Raw genomic sequence first — 23,789 nt, forward strand, 5'->3', positions numbered from 1 at the left:
GCTGCAACTTGGTCCACTTGCTACGACGTACCTGACAACGACGATGTGCCTCTCAACTTGCCGTGGTCCAGCACCAGTTTGAATGGTAAAACACCACTTTTGAATGCACAATTTGTTTGAATTATACACAGTAGGTTCGAAGTAGATAGGAGTCGAATAGAATAACTGTAAAAAGCATAAGCTGACACACATCTGAAAACCTGTTTTGTAGAAGTGCTGACTAAGCGCGAGGAAAAACGATATAAAAAGAGAGAAATATCCCACTGTATATGGTAGGTTAGGATTAGCCGTGTCAATATAGAGTGTGACTTTATTTAAAGTTTTTACAGAACACCACACACTCTACATTCTCAAATAACTGTGACCTGCTCAACAAATGTAGGCATTATCCTTTCATAGTCAATAGCTACAACAGCAACAAAAAATTACATTCAGACTTTAAAAATAATGTTCAAACGTAAGGTTATATTTTTTGGGGATGGCAACAAAGTGCAGGCATTGGTGGAGGAAACAGGAAGTGTCCGTTGTGAGGAGAAGGGATCAGCCAATCAGACGTCTCCAAACTTCTGCATCATCGCCTTACGGCTGAGCTCATAGGCCAAGAAGAGTGCTCCGTTGGCAGGGAACGTTCTGATCATGGTTGGGGTGAGGCCTGAGTAGAGAGGAGTCACTCCTACAGGAAGAACAGAAATACAGAGGAAGACAGGTTCTGATCATGGTGGGGGTGAGGCCTGAGTAGAGAGGAGTCACTCCGACAGGAAGAACAGAAATACAGAGGAAGACAGGTTCTGATCATGGTGGGGGTGAGGCCTGAGTAGAGAGGAGTCACTCCTACAGGAAGAACAGAAATACAGAGGAAGACAGGTTCTGATCATGGTGGGGGTGAGGCCTGAGTAGAGAGGAGTCACTCCTACAGGAAGAACAGAAATACAGAGGAAGACAGGTTCTGATCATGGTGGGGGTGAGGCCTGAGTAGAGAGGAGTCACTCCGACAGGAAGAACAGAAATACAGAGGAAGACAGGTTCTGATCATGGTTGGGGTGAGGCCTGAGTAGAGAGGAGCCACTCCTACAGGAAGAACAGAAATACAGAGGAAGACACGTTCTGTGTATAATACTTCATTTCACTGAAAATATAAACTGTCGAACATTTCAGGTACCATCTTATATCACAGTGAACCAATGGTGTACTTTACACCAGTAAAAATACTTTAAAGTACTACTTAAGTAGTTTTTGGGGGTATCTGTACTTTACTTTATTATTGATTAACTTTTACTTCACTACATTCCTAAAGACAATTATGTACTTTTTACTCCATACATTTTCCCTGACAGCCAAATGTACTCATTACATTTTGAATGACTAGCAGGACAGGAAAATGGTCCAATTCACGCACTTATCAAGAGAACATCCCTGGTCATCCCTACTGCCTCTGATCTGGAGGACGCACTAAACAGAGAACATCCCTGGTCATCCCTACTGCCTCTGATCTGGAGGACGCACTAAACAGAGAACATCCCTGGTCATCCCTACTGCCTCTGATCTGGAGGACGCACTAAACAGAGAACATCCCTGGTCATCCCTACTGCCTCTGATCTGGAGGACTCACTAAACAGAGAACATCCCTGGGTCATCCCTACTGCCTCTGATCTGGAGGACTCACTAAACAGAGAACATCCCTGGTCATCCCTACTGTCTCTGATCTGGAGGACTCACTAAACAGAGAACATCCCTGGTCATCCCTACTGCCTCTGATCTGGAGGACTCACTAAACAGAGAACATCCCTGGTCATCCCTACTGTCTCTGATCTGGAGGACTCACTAAACAGAGAACATCCCTGGTCATCCCTACTGCCTCTGATCTGGAGGACTCACTAAACAGAGAACATCCCTGGTCATCCCTACTGCCTCTGATCTGGATGACTCACTAAACAGAGAACATCCCTGGTCATCCCTACTGCCTCTGATCTGGAGGACTCACTAAACACATGCTTCGTTTGTAAAGATGTCTGAGTGTGCCCCAGGCTATCCATAAAAAAATGTAAAAAATAAAATGGTGACGTCTGGCTAAATATAAGGAATTTTTTATTATTTATACTTTTACTTTTGATACTTAAGTATATTTTAAACAAAATACATTTAGACTTTTACTCAAGTAGTATTTTACCAGGTGACTATCACTTTTAATTGAGTCATTTTCTATTAAAGTATCTTTTCATTTTACTCAAGTATGACAATTGGGTACTTTTTCCAGCACTGCAGTTTACTGGAAAGAGACACTCCTACTCACTGTGTACAGTATACCCATTTCCATTCACATATATAGTAGTACTATAATTCAGCTATAATGCAGTATCTATTGTATCACTTTGTCCCCTCACCTTCAGTGCGTATGATCCCCATCAAGGTCTTGATGAAGCCTTGCTGTCTGCCTGCGAGGGAGTGGACCTGGATCCTGGACTTCACACAGTCTATGGGATAGACCACCAGCCACAGGCACGCTCCCCCAAACCCACCACTGAACATCAGAGGGACAACGCCTAGAGAGGAGAAGAGGGGAGGGGGGATGTGATGGGATGGGAGGAGTGGGGAGGAGGGAGGAGAGGGGAGTGGGAAGGAGGGGGGAGGGGGGATGGTAGGAGTGGGGAGGAGAGGGGAGGGGGGATGGGAGGAGGGGGGAGGGTAGAAGAGGGGATGGGTGGAGAGAGAGAGAGAGAGAGAGAGAGAGAGAGAGAGAGAGAGAGAGAGAGAGAGAGAGAGAGAGAGAGAGAGAGAGAGAGAGAGAGAGAGAGAGAGAGAGAGAGAGAGAGAGAGAGAGAGAGAGAGAGAGAGAGAGAGAGAGAGAGAGAGAGAGAGAGAGAGAGAGAGAGAGAGAGAGGCCATTTGGAACACAGTGATTACTCAAATAGTTGCATTGCAAAACTTGAATGAACACATAGATACAACAGGTGTTTGTAATTTCACCATCATACCTATGGCATCCTTTTCAGTGCTCAGATGCTTAGCAAATGTCGTGCGACAGAGCTCGTAGGCTCCGAAGAAGCAGAAATACCCGGGCACCTCCCTGACGATGGTTGTAGTCAAACCCTGGTAGAACCCAAGAGGACCGTCCTTCCTCAACACCGTCCGAACCACGGACCACACCGAACTGGACAGACCCAGGGAGACACAACACAGATATTGGAGGTATGAATCCCACTGCCTTGCAGGTATCTTACCAGAGGCCTCCATCTCATGCATCAAATCAAATCAAATGTATTTATAAAGCCCCTTTTTACATCAGCTGATGTCTCAAAGTGCTGTACAGAAACCCAGCCTAAAACCCCAAACAGCAAGCAATGCAGATGTAGAAGCACGGTGTTATGTCATCTTATCTTACCTCTTCTGCCCTGAGGGTACCTTGCCGGAGGCCTCCATCTCATGCATGGCCTGCAGACGACACTTGACCAGCTCCGTGGGACAGAGAGCCAGGGAGGAGAAGATGGAGGCTAGGGAGCCTGAACACGCCTTCTGGAGGTCACTAAGGAGAGGACCAGTGATGAGGAATGAAGAAGGAGAACCATAGCAGAGGGAACATGTTTTGCAGTAAATTGGCACAGAACATAAAATCCTAAGACTGGTTAATGTTACACAACTGATAATTAAAGGCCACGTCATGTGAAAGACTTGGAAAGATCATTGTTGAATTACATGCATATACAATTATCTGCTTGGACAGAATTACAATCATGTAAGATCTAGTATTACACACAATACATACTCTATAAGACCCTGTAGAAAGACCCTGTAGAAAGACCCCGTAGAAAGACCCTGTAGAAAGACCCTGTAGAAAGACCCCGTAGAAAGACCCTGTAGAAAGAGCCTGTAGAAAGACAATGTAGAAAGACCCCGTAGAAAGACCCCGTAGAAAGACCCCGTAGAAAGACCCCGTAGAAAGACCCCGTAGAAAGAGTCTGTAGAAAGTCTGTAGAAAGAGTCTGTAGAAAGACCCCGTAGAAAGAGTCTGTAGAAAGAGTCTGTAGAAAGAGTCTGTAGAAAGACCCCGTAGAAAGAGTCTGTAGAAAGAGTCTGTAGAAAGACCCCGTAGAAAGACCCCGTAGAAAGAGTCTGTAGAAAGACCCCGTAGAAAGAGTCTGTAGAAAGTGTCTGTAGAAAGACAATGTAGAAAGACCCCGTAGAAAGACCCTGTAGAAAGACCCTGTAGAACGACCCCGTAGAACGACCCCGTAGAAAGACCCCGTAGAAAGACCCCGTAGAATGACCCCGTAGAACGACCCCGTTGAACGACCCCGTTGAACGACCCCGTAGAACGACCCCGTAGAACGACCCCGTAGAAAGACCCCGTAGAAAGACCCCGTAGAAAGACCCTGTAGAAAGAGCCTGTAGAAAGAGTCTGTAGAAAGAGTCTGTAGAAAGACCCCGTAGAAAGAGTCTGTAGAAAGAGTCTGTAGAAAGTCTGTAGAAAGTCTGTAGAAAGACAATGTAGAAAGACCCCGTAGAAAGACCCTGTAGAAAGAGTCTGTAGAAAGAGCCTGTAGAAAGACCCCGTAGAAAGACCCCGTAGAAAGAGTCTGTAGAAAGAGCCTAATATGCAAAGGCTTGTCTTGATGGTCCAATATGACAGTCTAACCTGAGTTCTACGGCTCGGTCCATCCCGGTGATTCGCCGCAACACGTCCTGACAGAAACCATAGCTCATGAAAAGGACAGCGTTCTCTGCGATGTTGGCTATGAGTGCTGGGGTGGCTCCCTGGTACAGCCCTCTCAGACCCATCTGTCTACAGACCCACCAGGTAACATTGACAGGAAACAGCTGTTCAGATTCAGAAAGTCTTGGAGGATAATGGAAGTTGGAAAACTTGGAAAAATGTTTCAATGGAAAAATGAATTTTTTTATACTTCAACCAGATCGTTATGGTGTGTACCCTCCGTCAAGATAAACTATATATACAGCAGTATGTGGACACCTCTTCAAATGAGTGGATTCGGCTATTTCAGCCACACCCGTTGCTGACAGGTGTATAAAATCGAGCACACAGTCATGCAACCTCCTTAGACAAACATTGGCAGTAGAATGGCCCTTACTGAAGAGCTCAGTGACTTTCAACGTGGCACTGTTATAGGATACCACCTTTCCAACAAGTCAGTTTGTCAAATGTCTGCCCTGCTAGAGCTGCCCCAGTCAACTGTAAGTGTTGATATTATGAAGTGGAATCGTCTAGGAGCAACAACGGCTCAGCTGCGAAGTGGTAGGCCACACAAGTTCACAGAACGGGACCGCTGAGTGCTGAAGCGCATAGCGCGTAAAATAATTGTCTGTCCCCAGTTGCAACACTCACTACAGAGTTCCAAACTGCCTCTGGAAGCAACGTCAGCACAATAACTGTTTGTCGGAAGCTTCATGAAATGGGTTTCCATGGCCGAGCAGCCGCACACAAGCCTAAGATCACCATGCGCAATGCCAAGCGTCGGCTGGAGTGGTGTAAAGCTCACCGCCATTGGACTCTGGAGCAGTGGAAACGTGTTCTCTGGAGTGATGAATCACGCTTCAACATTTGACAGTCCGACGGAGGAATCTGGGTTTGGCGGATGCCAGGAGAACGTTACCTGCCCGAATGCATAGTGCCAACTGTAATGTTTGGTGGAGGAGGGATAATGGTCTGGGGCTGTTTTTCATGGTTTGAGCCCCTTAGATCCAGTGAAGGGAAATCTTAACGCAACAGCATACAATGACATTCTAGATGATTCTGTGCTTCCAACTTTGTGGCAACAGTTTGGGGAATGACCTTTCTTGTTTCAGCATGACAATGCCACCATGCACAAAGTGAGGTCCATACAGAAATGGTTTGTTGAGATCGGTGTGGAAGAACTTGACTGGCCTGCACAAAGCCCTGACCTCAACCCCATCGAACATCCTTTGGGATGAATTGGAATGCAGACTGCGAGCCAGGCCTAATCGCCCAACATCAGTGCCCCAACCTAACTGTGGCTGAATGGAAGCAAGTCTTGTGGCTGAATGTAAGCTAGTCCCTGCAGCAACGTTCCAACATCTAGTGAAAGCCTTCTCAGAAGAGTAAAGGCTATTATAGCAGCTAATGGGGGACCAACTCCAGATTGATGTCCATGATTTTGGAATGAGATGTTGAACGAGCAGGTAACCACATACTTTTGGTCATGTAGTGTATGTGCAGTATATACAGTACCAGTCAAAAGTTTGGACAAACAAGCTGTCATCAAGGCAAGGGTGTCTAATTTGAAGAAATATATTTAGATTTGTTTAACACTTTTTTGGTTACTACATGATACCATATGTGTTATTTCAAAGTGATGATGCCTTCACTGTTATTCTACAATGTAGAAAACAGTAAAAATAAAGATTAAAACCTGGACTGAGCAGGTGTGTCAACTTTTGACTGGTACTGTATTTATATAAAAGGTAAATACACAGGATTTAGGAATAATACCACTGTAAATACACAGGATTCAGGAATAATACCACTGTAAATACACAGGATTCAGGAATAACACTACTGTAAATACACAGGATTCAGGAATAACACCACTGTAAATACACAGGATTCAGGAATAATACCACTGTAAATACACAGGATTCAGGAATAATACCACTGTAAATACACAGGATTCAGGAATAACACTACTGTAAATACACAGGATTCAGGAATAACACTACTGTAAATACACAGGATTCAGGAATAACACTACTGTAAATACACAGGATTCAGGAATAACACCACTGTAAATACACAGGATTCAGGAATAATACCACTGTAAATACACAGGATTCAGGAATAACACCACTGTAAATACACAGGATTCAGGAATAACACCACTGTAAATACACAGGATTCAGGAATAATACCACTGTAAATACACAGGATTCAGGAATAACACCACTGTAAATACACAGGATTCAGGAATAACACTACTGTAAATACACAGGATTCAGGAATAATACCACTGTAAATACACAGGATTCAGGAATAATACCACTGTAAATACACAGGATTCAGGAATAACACCACTGTAAATACACAGGATTCAGGAATAACACTACTGTAAATACACAGGATTCAGGAATAACACTACTGTAAATACACAGGATTCAGGAATAACACCACTGTAAATACACAGGATTCAGGAATAACACTACTGTAAATACACAGGATTCAGGAATAACACTACTGTAAATACACAGGATTCAGGAATAACACTACTGTAAATACACAGGATTCAGGAATAACACCACTGTAAATACACAGGATTCAGGAATAACACCACTGTAAATACACAGGATTCAGGAATAACACTACTGTAAATACACAGGATTCAGGAATAACACTACTGTAAATACACAGGATTCAGGAATAACACTACTGTAAATACACAGGATTCAGGAATAACACTACTGTAAATACACAGGATTCAGGAATAACACTACTGTAAATACACAGGATTCAGGAATAACACTACTGTAAATACACAGGATTCAGGAATAACACTACTGTAAATACACAGGATTCAGGAATAATACCACTGTAAATACACAGGATTCAGGAATAACACCACTGTAAATACACAGGATTCAGGAATAACACTACTGTAAATACACAGGATTCAGGAATAATACCACTGTAAATACACAGGATTTAGGAATAATACCACTGTAAATACACAGGATTCAGGAATAATACCACTGTAAATACACAGGATTCAGGAATAATACCACTGTAAATACACAGGATTCAGGAATAATACCACTGTAAATACACAGGATTCAGGAATAATACCACTGTAAATACACAGGATTCAGGAATAACACCACTGTAAATACACAGGATTCAGGAATAATACCACTGTAAATACACAGGATTCAGGAATAACACCACTGTAAATACACAGGATTCAGGAATAACACTACTGTAAATACACAGGATTCAGGAATAATACCACTGTAAATACACAGGATTCAGGAATAATACCACTGTAAATACACAGGATTCAGGAATAATACCACTGTAAATACACAGGATTCAGGAATAATACCACTGTAAATACACAGGATTCAGGAATAACACTACTGTAAATACGTGTTTTTACCTGTAGGTGGACATGAAGCAGTGGAGGAAGCCTCGGTACATGGATGGGAAGGTCTGCATTTTCACCTTGGCTGTGTCAAATGGCTGGCCACTGAACACACAGGCTGTCCCACCTAAAGGCAACATGGGTGGAGGGAGAAGATGGAGAGGGTTTGAATCACAGATACTGGCTGTGGTTTCCCCTAGGTACAGATTTAGGATCAGAGGAGGGGAGGAGGGAGATGGAGAGGAGACAGAGGAGGAGGAGAGGAGGAGGAGAGGAGGAGGAGGAGGGACATGGAGAGGAGACAGAGGATGAAGAGAGGAGGAGGGACATGGAGAGGAGACAGAGGAGGAGGAGAGGAGGAGGAGAGGAGGAGGAGGAGGGACATGGAGAGGAGACAGAGGAGGAGGAGAGGAGGAGGGATATGGAGAGGAGACAGAGGAGGAGGAGAGGAGGAGGGATATGGAGAGGAGACAGAGGAGGAGGAGAGGAGGAGGAGGAGGAGGAGGAGAGGAGGAGGGACATGGAGAGGAGACAGAGGAGGAGGAGAGGAGGAGGAGGAGGAGAGGAGGAGGGATATGGAGAGGAGACAGAGGAGGAAAAGAGGAGAGGAGGAGGGACATGGAGAGGAGACAGAGGAGGAGGAGAGGAGGAGGAGGAGGAGGAGGAGAGGAGGAGGGAGATGGAGAGGAGACAGAGGAGGAAAAGAGGAGAGGAGGAGGGACATGGAGAGGAGACAGAGGAGGAAAAGAGGAGAGGAGGAGGGACATGGAGAGGAGACAGAGGAGGAGGAGAGGAGGGAGATGGAGAGGAGGACAACACACAAAATTATATTTTGCTGACTTTTCCTTTTTAACTTTCCCAAAACAGATGACACATTTTAATGTCAGGCCTAGACAGGCCTACTGTAGCCACTCCTAGGCTGGAGGGGTCCTCCTTATTGTTTACAGCCTGCTACACATTGTTAGGGGGGGGGGGGTATCCTTATTGTTTACAGCCTGCTACACATTGTTAGGGGGGGGGGGTATCCTTATTGTTTACAGCCTGCTACACATTGTTAGGGGGGGGGGGGGGTATCCTTATTGTTTACAGCCTGCTATACATTGTTAGGGGGGGGGGGGGGGGTATCCTTATTGTTTACAGCCTGCTACACATTGTTAGGGGGGGGGGGGGGGGTATCCTTATTGTTTACAGCCTGCTATACATTGTTAGGGGGGGGGGGGGGTATCCTTATTGTTTACAGCCTGCTACACATTGTTAGGGGGGGGGGGGGGGGGTATCCTTATTGTTTACAGCCTGCTACACATTGTTAGGGGGGGGGGGGGGGGTATCCTTATTGTTTACAGCCTGCTACACATTGTTAGGGGGGGGGGGGGGGGGGTGTCCTTATTGTTTACAGCCTGCTATACATTGTTAGGGGGGGGGGGGGGTTATCCTTATTGTTTACAGCCTGCTACACATTGTTAGGGGGGGGGGGGGTATCCTTATTGTTTACAGCCTGCTATACATTGTTAGGGGGGGGGGGATATCCTTATTGTTTACAGCCTGCTATACATTGTTAGGGGGGGGGGGTATCCTTATTGTTTACAGCCTGCTACACATTGTTAGGGGGGGGGGGGGGGGTATCCTTATTGTTTACAGCCTGCTACACATTGTTAGGGGGGGGGGGGTATCCTTGTTGTTTACAGCCTGCTACACATTGTTAGGGGGGGGGGGGGGGTATCCTTATTGTTTACAGCCTGCTACACATTGTTAGGGGGGGGGGGGGGGGGGTATCCTTATTGTTTACAGCCTGCTACACATTGTTAGGGGGGGGGGGGGTATCCTTATTGTTTACAGCCTGCTATACATTGTTAGGGGGGGGGGGGGTATCCTTATTGTTTACAGCCTGCAACACATTGTTAGGGGGGGGGGGGGGGTATCCTTATTGTTTACAGCCTGCTACATATTGTTAGGGGGGGGGGGGGGTGTCCTTATTGTTTACAGCCTGCTATACATTGTTAGGGGGGGGGGGGGGTATCCTTATTGTTTACAGCCTGCTATACATTGTTAGGGGGGGGGGGATATCCTTATTGTTTACAGCCTGCTACATATTGTTAGGGGGGGGGGGGGGGGTATCCTTATTGTTTACAGCCTGCTACACATTGTTAGGGGGGGGGGGGGGGGATATCCTTATTGTTTACAGCCTGCTACACATTGTTAGGGGGGGGGGGGGTATCCTTATTGTTTACAGCCTGCTATACATTGTTAGGGGGGGGTATCCTTATTGTTTACAGCCTGCTACACATTGTTAGGGGGGGGGGGGGGTATCCTTATTGTTTACAGCCTGCTATACATTGTTAGGGGGGGGGGGGTATCCTTATTGTTTACAGCCTGCTACACATTGTTAGGGGGGGGGGGGGGGGTATCCTTATTGTTTACAGCCTGCTACACATTGTTAGGGGGGGGGGGGGGGGGGTATCCTTATTGTTTACAGCCTGCTACACATTGTTAGGGGGGGGGGGGAGGTATCCTTATTGTTTACAGCCTGCTACACATTGTTAGGGGGGGGGGGGGGGTGTCCTTATTGTTTACAGCCTGCTACACATTGTTAGGGGGGGGGGGGGTATCCTTATTGTTTACAGCCTGCTACACATTGTTAGGGGGGGGGGGTATCCTTATTGTTTACAGCCTGCTACACATTGTTAGGGGGGGGGGGGTTCCTTATTGTTTACAGCCTGCTACACATTGTTAGGGGGGGGGGGTATCCTTATTGTTTACAGCCTGCTACACATTGTTAGGGGGGGGGGGGGTATCCTTATTGTTTACAGCCTGCTACACATTGTTAGGGGGGGGGGGGGGGTATCCTTATTGTTTACAGCCTGCTACACATTGTTAGGGGGGGGGGGGGGGATATCCTTATTGTTTACAGCCTGCTACACATTGTTAGGGGGGGGGGGGGGTATCCTTATTGTTTACAGCCTGCTACACATTGTTAGGGGGGGGGGGGGGGTATCCTTATTGTTTACAGCCTGCTATACATTGTTAGGGGGGGGGGGGGGTATCCTTATTGTTTACAGCCTGCTACACATTGTTAGGGGGGGGGGGGGGTATCCTTATTGTTTACAGCCTGCTACACATTGTTAGGGGGGGGGGGGGGGGTATCCTTATTGTTTACAGCCTGCTACACATTGTTAGGGGGGGGGGGGGGTATCCTTATTGTTTACAGCCTGCTATACATTGTTAGGGGGGGGGGGGGGTATCCTTATTGTTTACAGCCTGCTACACATTGTTAGGGGGGGGGGGGGGGGGTATCCTTATTGTTTACAGCCTGCTACACATTGTTAGGGGGGGGGGGGGTATCCTTATTGTTTACAGCCTGCTACACATTGTTAGGGGGGGGGGGGGGTATCCTTATTGTTTACAGCCTGCTACACATTGTTAGGGGGGGGGGGGGTCCTTATTGTTTACAGCCTGCTAACATTGTTAGGGGGGGGGGGTATCCTTATTGTTTACAGCCTGCTACACATTGTTAGGGGGGGGGGGGGGTATCCTTATTGTTTACAGCCTGCTACACATTGTTAGGGGGGGGGGGGTATCCTTATTGTTTACAGCCTGCTATACATTGTTAGGGGGGGGGGGGGGGTGTCCTTATTGTTTACAGCCTGCTACACATTGTTAGGGGGGGGGGGGGTATCCTTATTGTTTACAGCCTGCTACACATTGTTAGGGGGGGGGGGGGGTATCCTTATTGTTTACAGCCTGCTACACATTGTTAGGGGGGGGGGGGTATCCTTATTGTTTACAGCCTGCTACACATTGTTAGGGGGGGGGGGGGGGTATCCTTATTGTTTACAGCCTGCTACACATTGTTAGGGGGGGGGGGGGGGTATCCTTATTGTTTACAGCCTGCTACACATTGTTAGGGGGGGGGGGGGGTATCCTTATTGTTTACAGCCTGCTACACATTGTTAGGGGGGGGGGGGGTATCCTTATTGTTTACAGCCTGCTACACATTGTTAGGGGGGGGGGGGGGGGTATCCTTATTGTTTACAGCCTGCTACACATTGTTAGGGGGGGGGGGGGGTATCCTTATTGTTTACAGCCTGCTACACATTGTTAGGGGGGGGGGGGGGGTATCCTTATTGTTTACAGCCTGCTACACATTGTTAGGGGGGGGGGGGGGGTATCCTTATTGTTTACAGCCTGCTACACATTGTTAGGGGGGGGGGGGGGGTATCCTTATTGTTTACAGCCTGCTACACATTGTTAGGGGGGGGGGGTATCCTTATTGTTTACAGCCTGCTACACATTGTTAGGGGGGGGGGGGGTATCCTTATTGTTTACAGCCTGCTACACATTGTTAGGGGGGGGGGGGGGTATCCTTATTGTTTACAGCCTGCTACACATTGTTAGGCCATTGTTAGGGGGGGGGGTATCCTTATTGTTTACAGCCTGCTACACATTGTTAGGGGGGGGGGGGGTATCCTTATTGTTTACAGCCTGCTACACATTGTTAGGGGGGGGGGGGGTATCCTTATTGTTTACAGCCTGCTACACATTGTTAGGGGGGGGGGGGGTGTCCTTATTGTTTACAGCCTGCTACACATTGTTAGGGGGGGGGGGGGTATCCTTATTGTTTACAGCCTGCTATACATTGTTAGGGGGGGGGGGGGGGGGGTATCCTTATTGTTTACAGCCTGCTACACATTGTTAGGGGGGGGGGGGGGGGGGGTATCCTTATTGTTTACAGCCTGCTACACATTGTTAGGGGGGGGGGGGGGGGGGGTATCCTTATTGTTTACAGCCTGCTAACATTGTTAGGGGGGGGGGTTCCTTATTGTTTACAGCCTGCTACACATTGTTAGGGGGGGGGGGGGTATCCTTATTGTTTACAGCCTGCTATACATTGTTAGGGGGGGGGGGGGGGTATCCTTATTGTTTACAGCCTGCTACACATTGTTAGGGGGGGGGGGGGGGGTATCCTTATTGTTTACAGCCTGCTACACATTGTTAGGGGGGGGGGGGGGTATCCTTATTGTTTACAGCCTGCTACACATTGTTAGGGGGGGGGGGGGTATCCTTATTGTTTACAGCCTGCTACACATTGTTAGGGGGGGGGGGGGGTATCCTTATTGTTTACAGCCTGCTACACATTGTTAGGGGGGGGGGGGTATCCTTATTGTTTACAGCCTGCTACACATTGTTAGGGGGGGGGGGGGGGTATCCTTATTGTTTACAGCCTGCTACACATTGTTAGGGGGGGGGGGGGGGTATCCTTATTGTTTACAGCCTGCTACACATTGTTAGGGGGGGGGGGGTATCCTTATTGTTTACAGCCTGCTACACATTGTTAGGGGGGGGGGGGGGGGGTATCCTTATTGTTTACAGCCTGCTATACATTGTTAGGGGGGGGGGGGGGTATCCTTATTGTTTACAGCCTGCTACACATTGTTAGGGGGGGGGGGGGGGGGTATCCTTATTGTTTACAGCCTGCTACACATTGTTAGGGGGGGGGGGGGGGTATCCTTATTGTTTACAGCCTGCTACACATTGTTAGGGGGGGGGGGGGGGGTATCCTTATTGTTTACAGCCTGCTACACATTGTTAGGGGAGGGGGGGGGGGGTATCCTTATTGTTTACAGCCTGCTACACATTGTTAGGGGGGGGGGGGGGTATCCTTATTGTTTACAGCCTGCTACACATTGTTAGGGGGGGGGGGGGGGTATCCTTATTGTTTACAGCCTGCTACACATTGTTAGGGGGGGGGGGGGTATCCTTATTGTTTACAGCCTGCTACACATTGTTAGGGGGGGGGGGGGGGGTATCCTTATTGTTTACAGCCTGCTATACATTGTTAGGGGGGGGGGGGGTATCCTTATTGTTTACAGCCTGCTACACATTGTTAGGGGGGGGGGGGTATCCTTATTGTTTACAGCCTGCTACACATTGTTAGGGGGGGGGGGGTATCCTTATTGTTTACAGCCTGCTACACATTGTTAGGGGGGGGGGGGGTATCCTTATTGTTTACAGCCTGCTACACATTGTTAGGGGGGGGGGGGGGGTATCCTTATTGTTTACAGCCTGCTACACATTGTTAGGGGGGGGGGGGGGTATCCTTATTGTTTACAGCCTGCTACACATTGTTATGGGGGGGGGGGGGTATCCTTATTGTTTACAGCCTGCTACACATTGTTAGGGGGGGGGGGGGGGGGGTATCCTTATTGTTTACAGCCTGCTACACATTGTTAGGGGGGGGGGGGGGGGTATCCTTATTGTTTACAGCCTGCTACACATTGTTAGGGGGGGGGGGGGGGTATCCTTATTGTTTACAGCCTGCTACACATTGTTAGGGGGGGGGGGGGTATCCTTATTGTTTACAGCCTGCTACACATTGTTAGGGGGGGGGGGGGGTATCCTTATTGTTTACAGCCTGCTACACATTGTTAGGGGGGGGGGGGGGGTATCCTTATTGTTTACAGCCTGCTACACATTGTTAGGGGGGGGGGGGGGGGGTATCCTTATTGTTTACAGCCTGCTACACATTGTTAGGGGGGGGGGGGGGGGTATCCTTATTGTTTACAGCCTGCTACACATTGTTAGGGGGGGGGGGGGGGTATCCTTATTGTTTACAGCCTGCTACACATTGTTAGGGGGGGGGGGGTATCCTTATTGTTTACAGCCTGCTACACATTGTTAGGGGGGGGGGGGGGGGGGTATCCTTATTGTTTACAGCCTGCTACACATTGTTAGGGGGGGGGGGGGGTATCCTTATTGTTTACAGCCTGCTACACATTGTTAGGGGGGGGGGGGGGGTATCCTTATTGTTTACAGCCTGCTACACATTGTTAGGGGGGGGGGGGGGTATCCTTATTGTTTACAGCCTGCTATACATTGTTAGGGGGGGGGGGGTGTCCTTATTGTTTACAGCCTGCTACACATTGTTAGGGGGGGGGGGGGTATCCTTATTGTTTACAGCCTGCTACACATTGTTAGGGGGGGGGGGGGGTATCCTTATTGTTTACAGCCTGCTATACATTGTTAGGGGGGGGGGGGGGGGGGGTGTCCTTATTGTTTACAGCCTGCTACACATTGTTAGGGGGGGGGGGGGGGGTGTCCTTATTGTTTACAGCCTGCTACACATTGTTAGGGGGGGGGGGGTATCCTTATTGTTTACAGCCTGCTACACATTGTTAGGGGGGGGGGGGGGTATCCTTATTGTTTACAGCCTGCTACACATTGTTAGGGGGGGGGGGTGTCCTTATTGTTTACAGCCTGCTACACATTGTTAGGGGGGGGGGGGGGGGTATCCTTATTGTTTACAGCCTGCTATACATTGTTAGGGGGGGGGGGGGGGGTATCCTTATTGTTTACAGCCTGCTACACATTGTTAGGGGGGGTATCCTTATTGTTTACAGCCTGCTACACATTGTTAGGGGGGGGGGGGGGGTATCCTTATTGTTTACAGCCTGCTACACATTGTTAGGGGGGGGGGGGGGTATCCTTATTGTTTACAGCCTGCTACACATTGTTAGGGGGGGGGGGGGGTGTCCTTATTGTTTACAGCCTGCTATACATTGTTAGGGGGGGGGGGGGTATCCTTATTGTTTACAGCCTGCTACACATTGTTAGGGGGGGGGGGGGGTGTCCTTATTGTTTACAGCCTGCTACACATTGTTAGGGGGGGGGGGGGGGGGTATCCTTATTGTTTACAGCCTGCTACACATTGTTAGGGGGGGGGGGGGGTATCCTTATTGTTTACAGCCTGCTACACATTGTTAGGGGGGGGGGGGGGGTATCCTTATTGTTTACAGCCTGCTACACATTGTTAGGGGGGGGGGGGGGGGTATCCTTATTGTTTACAGCCTGCTACACATTGTTAGGGGGGGGGGGGGGGGGTATCCTTATTGTTTACAGCCTGCTACACATTGTTAGGGGGGGGGGGGGGGGTATCCTTATTGTTTACAGCCTGCTACACATTGTTAGGGGGGGGGGGGGGTATCCTTATTGTTTACAGCCTGCTACACATTGTTAGGGGGGGGGGGGGGGGTATCCTTATTGTTTACAGCCTGCTACACATTGTTAGGGGGGGGGGGGGGTATCCTTATTGTTTACAGCCTGCTACACATTGTAAGGGGGGGGGGGGGGGTATCCTTATTGCTGCCAGCCTGTTCCACCAAGAGCCCTATAGACCCTGGTCTAAAATAGCGCACTACCCTATGGAACCTGGTTAAAAGTAGTGCACTAGAGGGAAGAGGGTGCAATTCGGGAGGTAATCTAGATGTAGACCTACCTATCGCTCCAGCTGAGAGGTCTATGATGGCCTGGACCACTGGATGAGGTGCCATGATGATGATGATGATGATGATGATGCTAAGCTTTCACCACTGGTTATAGAAGGACACACCACTCACAGTAAACATTCACAGGCTGTTATAGAGGAACAAAACCACTCACAGTAAACATTCACAGGCTGTTATAGAAGGACACACCACTCACAGTAAACATTCACAGGCTGTTATAGAGGAACAAAACCACTCACAGTAAACATTCACAGGCTGTTATAGAAGGACACACCACTCACAGTAAACATTCACAGGCTGTTATAGAAGGACACACCACTCACAGTAAACATTCACAGGCTGTTATAGAGGAACAAAACCACTGTCATGACGTTGGCCTGTGGGTAAGGTTTATGACCCCCCCCCATAAATACCTTTCTCCCTTCCCCTCTCTGACCCTACTGAAGGACTGCTGTCCTGTTAAATATAGAGAGTCTGGGAACATCAAACAAATGGGGAAAGGAACCATATTTTGGTAATAAAACCAGTTGGAAATATGCTTTGGAACGTAATGAGTATGGATGTCAGTTCGGTTGTCATCTGAGACATTATGACTGATGACAGGACGACATAAACTGTACCTGGGAAAGTATACACCCTCTAGTTATCAGAGTCACATGGAATTGTTATGCAATTGAAATGTTTGATATTGAAATTGTTTGTTAGGAGATTAAACGTAATTTTAGCTTCCAAATGAGAGAATTGGGTTTTCATAAGGAAAGTGCCCTGCTTGATCAGTGGCCCACCCCTGTGAAGAGACAGGGGTTATAAACGATGAAACACATCCTTCCCCCTCTCTACTATATAAGCCTTTGATGAAAAGATAACCACATGTTCCAGTACGTGAGGTCTGCAGCCTCTACGTTAGAAGGACACACATGTCAAGTACAGAACTAAGCCAACCTCGGCGTGAGCTTTGGTGGCGAATGGTATGAACTTTGAGCTTATTCACTACAGAAGTGCTACTTCCTAGCCGTTGAGTTAGCAGCGGCCGCTGTAGACGGGGGCTAGGAAAGGACGGACGACGGATCCAGTCTAACAGACAGACGAAGATACCACCACGTATCCAATTTACCACCAGAGACATTCTTCCGAGGACAGGAAGATCTGTTAGCCAACCCGGCCAGCATCTACGACCAATCTACCGAAGCGCAGCTCAGAGTAAATATTTATTGCATTTTCCTTTTCCAAATGGGCGGTAATTTAGAATGCATAAGATAATGTATTTACGATAGGAACAAAGAAACAGCAGCTATGCTAAGTCTTCCCGCTCTTTCATTCAAGCCCAACCCCCTTTCCTTTGTGTAACCAGCCATCATACAGGTTCCGTCCACCGGGACATCATTTGTATTCTGTGTATTTGTAATTCTGTGTGATTAGTTTATTTAGTAAATAAATAATTAAACTCAATTTTACAGTGCCTTCTCCACTTGTTAGCCCAGAGTATACTCTGCTTCCTAAGAATTTAACATTGTTCAATGATCCGAAAAGGGTGTGAACAGACATTTTTGGCGCACCCTGTGTGGACTCTAAAACTAAAACGCACGTTGGGTCATTTTGATAAAACATATTGGAGCCCCCGTGCGAGGAATCTAAAATAGGATGACGCTTTCATTTTGATTCAGCCTATATAAAATTGAAAAGCAGATTACATAATATACCAAGTTTATTATATACATTATGGGAATTGTAGACCGGAATTATTGGTGCGTGTGTGTTCCGGAGAATAGCCTCCGTGTTGTGCTCTGAGGTAGTCAGTGGCGAGCATAAGCTATACAGTTCTGTATGAGGGCTGATAAAGCTGAGAAATAGCGCGTTTTGCCAAACGCTGGGCTATTTCTGCCTCGCGCGTTTCAGACGCGTGTTGGCTAGGTCATTATTAATTACTCGAGCGAGGACAAAGAGCCAGCCGATTGAAATTTAGGAGAGATTAGCTTGACCAGCGATAAGTATCTCTGTCTCTCTCGCGTTTCGATGCGAGTAGACCACGGTGCAGTTCGTTGTTTCCTTCGAGTTCCGGTTAAAACATCGTCAAATATCGCCGAAAAGGGTTTGAACATAATACGTTATAAGTAAAACCTTTCCCTTGCCAAGGGAATCCTATGTTGTGCATTTTTTCAGGCATAAAGTAGCATTAGCTTGCTCGAGATGCTAAGCTAACAAAAGGGAAAACAGCCATTTTGTTTTGTGCCACATTCTAAATCCTCCGCCTTGCTGAACGGAAGTCCCGCCCTGGGTACTTCCGCTTGATTTCAGCGTGTGCCAGCAGGGACCTCTGAAGAGTCACCAGTACTTTCCTTCAAGAAGAATTAGTCAGGTGACACTCAAGTCGTTAGTCGTGATATCCAGACGGATGTCTTATTCAATTGAACTAATAAGTGAAATAGCCAGATTTACATTCTCAAGTGGATCTTTTAAATAATATCCAAATTGATGAGTTTTCTAAATGAGACATTGTAATCTTTTTCCACATTAACCTAGATGAATAAACCTCTCAGGTTAATTCAAGTTTAAATCCCAAATAGCCTATACAGGTTTGATTTATCATTAAAATTGATCAATCAGTAAAATTTGTTTTTTGCAAAACCCATTCAGTAATCCAGTACTGACAGAAGTCCCGCCCCCGCGGGAATCCCATGTGGCTTCGGCCCAAGGAAGAAGTGTACCATAGTGGGGAGTGTTCCCAACATTTGATCGACTGTTTACACTTATGAAATCCAATCAATGGAGATTGTATGGATTATCGTCTCATTCAATTTAATAAGTTAAATTGTTTAACATACCTTAATGTTCTTGCAATCAAATGAGACACTTTTAAACTTCACATCCTCTCAGGTCAATTCAAGTTTAATACCCAGATAGCCTGGCATTGATTAATTAATTCAATTTGCTTTTGCAAATTCATTCACGTCCAACTTCCACATTACTGGTACAGTACTGATGGTTCGTCAACATCTATAAATAGATTAAACTTGTCTTTGCAGCTTCCAATGAATTCCAAACCCAAACATTGAAAAAATTAGGAACATTTTTCCTCTAAATTTTTCGAATAATGTGCAAGCTACCAAAGGAGGTAGTCACCACTCCTCCGCTAATTAGTGAACCTCCACCCATAAAAGGATTGATCTCTGACCTCAGCAGCGATACCAACCCTAATTATGCCATTAGCGAAAAAACAGCCGAAATTGCGAACGCTGTCCAAAATCAATCATCAAACACAGGCTTTGTGACGGTTCTCTCCACTTTAGCACTTATGTATCGCCATCAAAGGTTGGCATCGATCCAATACCACAGTGCACAGCTGAAGCACGTGCAAGACATGGCTAACATGAGGGCAAAGGTGGAGAGAACTGAGCAACTATTGACAAAAGCAGGAAATGAAAACATTCTGCTAGTCGAGGAACTGCGTTTGAAATCGGAAGAATTAAAAGTAATTGCAAATACTTATGACGATGAACGAGCACAAACTCTCCAACAAAATCGTCATCTGCAGGAACAACTCGATTTAGCCAAAACTAAATACGATGATGTCCACGCCAAACTAGATAAATCTGAAGAGTTATCTACAAACAGGAGCGCTCAACTTGACAACATGCATGCTGTTTTGTTGAATGTTACTCAAAATAACACGGTTCTCCTCAAAGCGCTGCAGACCAAAGACGATCAGTTAATGAACACAGTGACAAAGTTGGATGATAAATCAGCAGAACTTATTGAAGTCGCTGACCAAATGAATGATGAGAGAATTCAGGTGATGAGGATGGAAATATTGATTTCTAAGCAAATAGAGGAAATCTCATCACTGAATCTCTCGCTCCGTACTCAAGACCTCTATCTGCAAACCATGACAGATAAGTTTGAGACCGAAAGGAGCAGGTGTGACACTCACGTGTCCAAAATCAGTACTCTAAGCGCTCAAGCGGACTCTGCAATGCAGCAGAATTCCACCCTTAGGTACCATCTGGAGGAAATCCAGAATGGTCACGCTCTACAGCGCGACTACCCATCCAAGCAACTGGAGCCCTGTACTCACAGGAGTGAAGACAATAGGTTTCAGACCTTGCCTCCCTCATGTGTCCCTCAGTCTTCTCCTCTTGGCCCTTCGGCACTGAGTAATATGGCGCCTCTTGGCCAACAACAACAAGGCTTGGCTTCTTCTCTTGGCCTTTCGGCCCCAATTTCTCCACAGGATGAAGCCAACCTTGACAAACTCGTCAAGAATTTCCCCACCTTTGACCCCGTTCCAGGTCAGCCAAACGATACTGAGACATTCCTAGCTGACATAGAGGATGCGTTGGGTGGCTACCCGAATGCTACGGGTTCTGACAGGGTTTACCTGTTGAATCGAACGTCGAATAGACATGTGACGAGGTTCATTCGTCTACAACAGCAACACGTGCTAAATGACTACGCTAAACTTGCCACAGCTTTGAAATTAGAATTCAGTGGTTCTGCGACTCGCAAACACGATAGCTCACTGGCTAACACCGTCAAACAAGCTCGGAACGAACACCCACAAGCTTTCTATCATAGGCTTCGTTCAGCTTACTTTGGCCTACTCACAGAAACAGGAATGGAAGAACTGTTACCATTCAAACAAATGTTTCTGTCGAACATGTATCCCACCTTCATTACCTAGTTGGGCCCTGCCGCCCATGTTGGCTTGCCTATCTTACAACTCAGAGAGCTGGCAAGCACAGCTTTTGAGGCATCAAAAGTTCACAATGCTAAGATCCCTGACCACTCGGTTTTGAAGTTTGACCAGGAGCACTCACTCCAGTTAGAGGGTGCATTATCAAGTATTGGAGCGTTGAGAGATGACGCACAACAACAGTTTCTACCACGAAACCATGGTTCCAATCACCTCCGCGGTCGAAATAACTGTAAAGTACGTAGCCATCAACATGACTACCGCTACAATCGACCTGTTCGCTATGTTCCTGCACCCAACCCACAAAAAGTGTCAGAGCACAAGGGTAACAAAGGGTTGAAGGACGATCAAAACGTAGACCAATGTTCTCCAGAAGTCCCACTACGGGAAGAACTTAAGCGAGAAATATTTGAGAAAAGGGTAAAAGATAAGTCACAAGGACTAGACGGGGAATTACCGGACACCAGGTCCGCAGGAATTAACACCCATAGCATGGACGTTAAAGTTCAAATTTCTCCCGCTCTCATTCAAGACCCTATCCAGGGCCGGCTTGATCAAGAAACAAGCCCCCGGGCTCTGTCTATAGACTCTGATACAAAAGTTGCGAAGATAAAGGTCAAACGCTTCGTTAAAGCCAAGCCCACTCAAAATCGGAAAAGTCAATCTGCTTCCACCTTGAACAGAAAGGGCACATCACGTCGTTGCGAACGACCACTCCACTTTGTGGGGCATATGTCCACTAACCACGAATCTAAACGGCCATACCTGGAAACAGTCCTGGAGGACTGCTTAACTTGTCATGCGCTAATGGATTCGGGTGCGACAATATCACTCATCTCTCAAACATTGTTTGATGATCTCAAAAGCGCTTTGAAGCCAACTAAACGTTGGTTAAAAGTGGAACGATGCGACACTAAACTTCGAGGGGTCACTCAGACTACCTCGCCTCTCACATTGAGCGTCATGCTGAAACTACACTTCCAGGACGTATCGCTCGTTCACCCTGTGTATGTTACCAGCCTCGAAACTGTAACCCTGCTACTTGGAGCAGACTTGATGGATCGGTTACTCCCATTGATGGATTGGAAAACCAACCAGGTATGGTCACAGGCCACGGTGCCATCTCCACTGACCACACTGTCTCCCCCTAACGCTAGCTGCAACGCAGTCCTTCACGAGGGGTATCTGTCGAAAGCACCCCTTGGGAAAAAGACGTTTAGAAACCTCTTGGTGCCGAATCCGATCCAAGGAGATGTTACGATATCTCGACACATTCCATCAGCCAATCTGATTGACCATTCTTTTCATGATTTCGAGCCAGCTGTCTCTGTGAATGAGCAACTTCCCTCCTCCTTGCAGTCGTGCAATACGGTAGTTGAGATGAACTTCTCTTGCCCTTCGGACACTTCCGCAAGCACTGCGGCCGTCTCAGCAAGTAAAACATTGATGCACAGAGTATACTCTGCTTCCGATGATACACCTTCCGCTTTGTTGGGGACTGTCACCCCTTTCAATGACACTAATGGCATCAGTCCAGCAACTGACCCGATGACTCCCACTGGTGAAACACTTTGCGATATCACAGACCGATATCCTCATCTCAGTTCGCAGATAATGAAGAGGTTGCCACACGCGGACGTGATGGTGACTGACATGCCTCGACAGCCACTGAGCGTTTTGAAGCACAAACACCAGGAGATTTGGTTGAAAGGTTACAGCCATTCTCATTTTACATTTTTACATTTTAGTCATTTAGCAGACGCTCTTATCCAGAGCGACTTACAGTAGTGAGTGCATACATTTTTGTATTTTTTTTGTATTGGCCCCCCGTGGGAATCGAACCCACAACCCTGGCATTGCACACACCATACTGGCGTTGCAAACACCATGCTCTACCAACTGAGCCACAGGGAAGGCCGCTGACAACTCGTACATAGGGTCCGACCTTTTCATTTGCGCATCGGACACCAACACCACCCGCTGGTGGGGGGGTCCCGAGGCACAAAGGGGGGGAATAGTAGCCCAGACCCATGATGAGCCTCATCGAGGCCGGTGGGGGGGTCAAGACTACGGACAACACAGTACGAGGCCGCCAGAGCATAAATCAAATCTAGTTGTAAACTCCCCTATGAGAACAGTGAGGAGCAGACAGGCCCCTAGACGGGGATTATCTTAGAAGACATCTAAGATCGTACTGAGGTGTACCACACTGGTCGTAAAGGAAGTCCAGTGGACTTGTCCACCTCCAAAACAAATGGCAACAATAATCATTCTTTGCCATGTGTAGGTTCAACTACAATACAACTAGTAAAATGCTCCAATCATGTGTTCCGGTAGATAATATTTCAGAATAAATCGGTAGGACAACTGGACCCCTTGAATACCAGTACCAATACCACAGTCAGTCCAGCAACACTCAGTAAGAGGATTAGTAACCTCACAAGTTAAATTGCTATTGATAATAGCGACATAGGAGTCACTCAGAGTGCAACACGGGGAAGGGAATCTCCATTGCACTCTTCCAATGGTTAACACATGCCACTAATAAATAGAACCCTCCGTTCAGGAGAAAAGTTATTCGAAGTCATGAACCATGATCACACCACGTATGACTGGTCCAATACTTAAAGAGTACTTCCGTCGTGAGGTTAGCTCCTCCGTGGATAACATAGCTATGAAATAGACTTCATACCTATCGCATCTACAATAGTGGAAGAC

The 23,789-nt window shown here is 47.1% G+C and overlaps 1 protein-coding gene across 9 annotated transcripts in view; it reads right to left on the minus strand.

Moving 5' to 3' along the window:
• Nucleotides 1–292: 292 nt before the first annotated feature.
• slc25a15a (solute carrier family 25 member 15a) overlaps nt 293–23,789 on the minus strand; it is a 33,377-nt gene continuing 9,880 nt past the window's right edge. For 3 of the 9 annotated variants that reach the window (XM_045704117.2, XM_045704116.2, XM_045704115.2), the window contains exons 2-8: nt 16,372–16,465; nt 8,118–8,229; nt 4,631–4,777; nt 3,380–3,520; nt 2,973–3,148; nt 2,382–2,540; nt 732–910 (exon numbers count right to left, since the gene is read on the minus strand). In XM_045704117.2, coding sequence (XP_045560073.2) covers nt 747–910; nt 2,382–2,540; nt 2,973–3,148; nt 3,380–3,520; nt 4,631–4,777; nt 8,118–8,229; nt 16,372–16,426 — 954 coding nt within the window. In that variant the 5' untranslated portion in view covers nt 16,427–16,465 and the 3' untranslated portion in view covers nt 732–746. Of the gene's footprint in view, nt 674–731; nt 911–2,381; nt 2,541–2,972; nt 3,149–3,379; nt 3,521–4,630; nt 4,778–8,117; nt 8,230–16,371; nt 22,738–23,789 lie in introns of those variants that run through there. The other 6 variants (XM_045704120.2, XM_045704119.2, XM_045704118.2 and 3 more) reach the window with 3 other exon arrangements.

This window comes from Salmo salar, chromosome 20 (genome assembly GCF_965601325.2).
Source record: "Salmo salar chromosome 20, fSalSal1, whole genome shotgun sequence".
Lineage (NCBI taxonomy): Eukaryota > Metazoa > Chordata > Actinopteri > Salmoniformes > Salmonidae > Salmo > Salmo salar.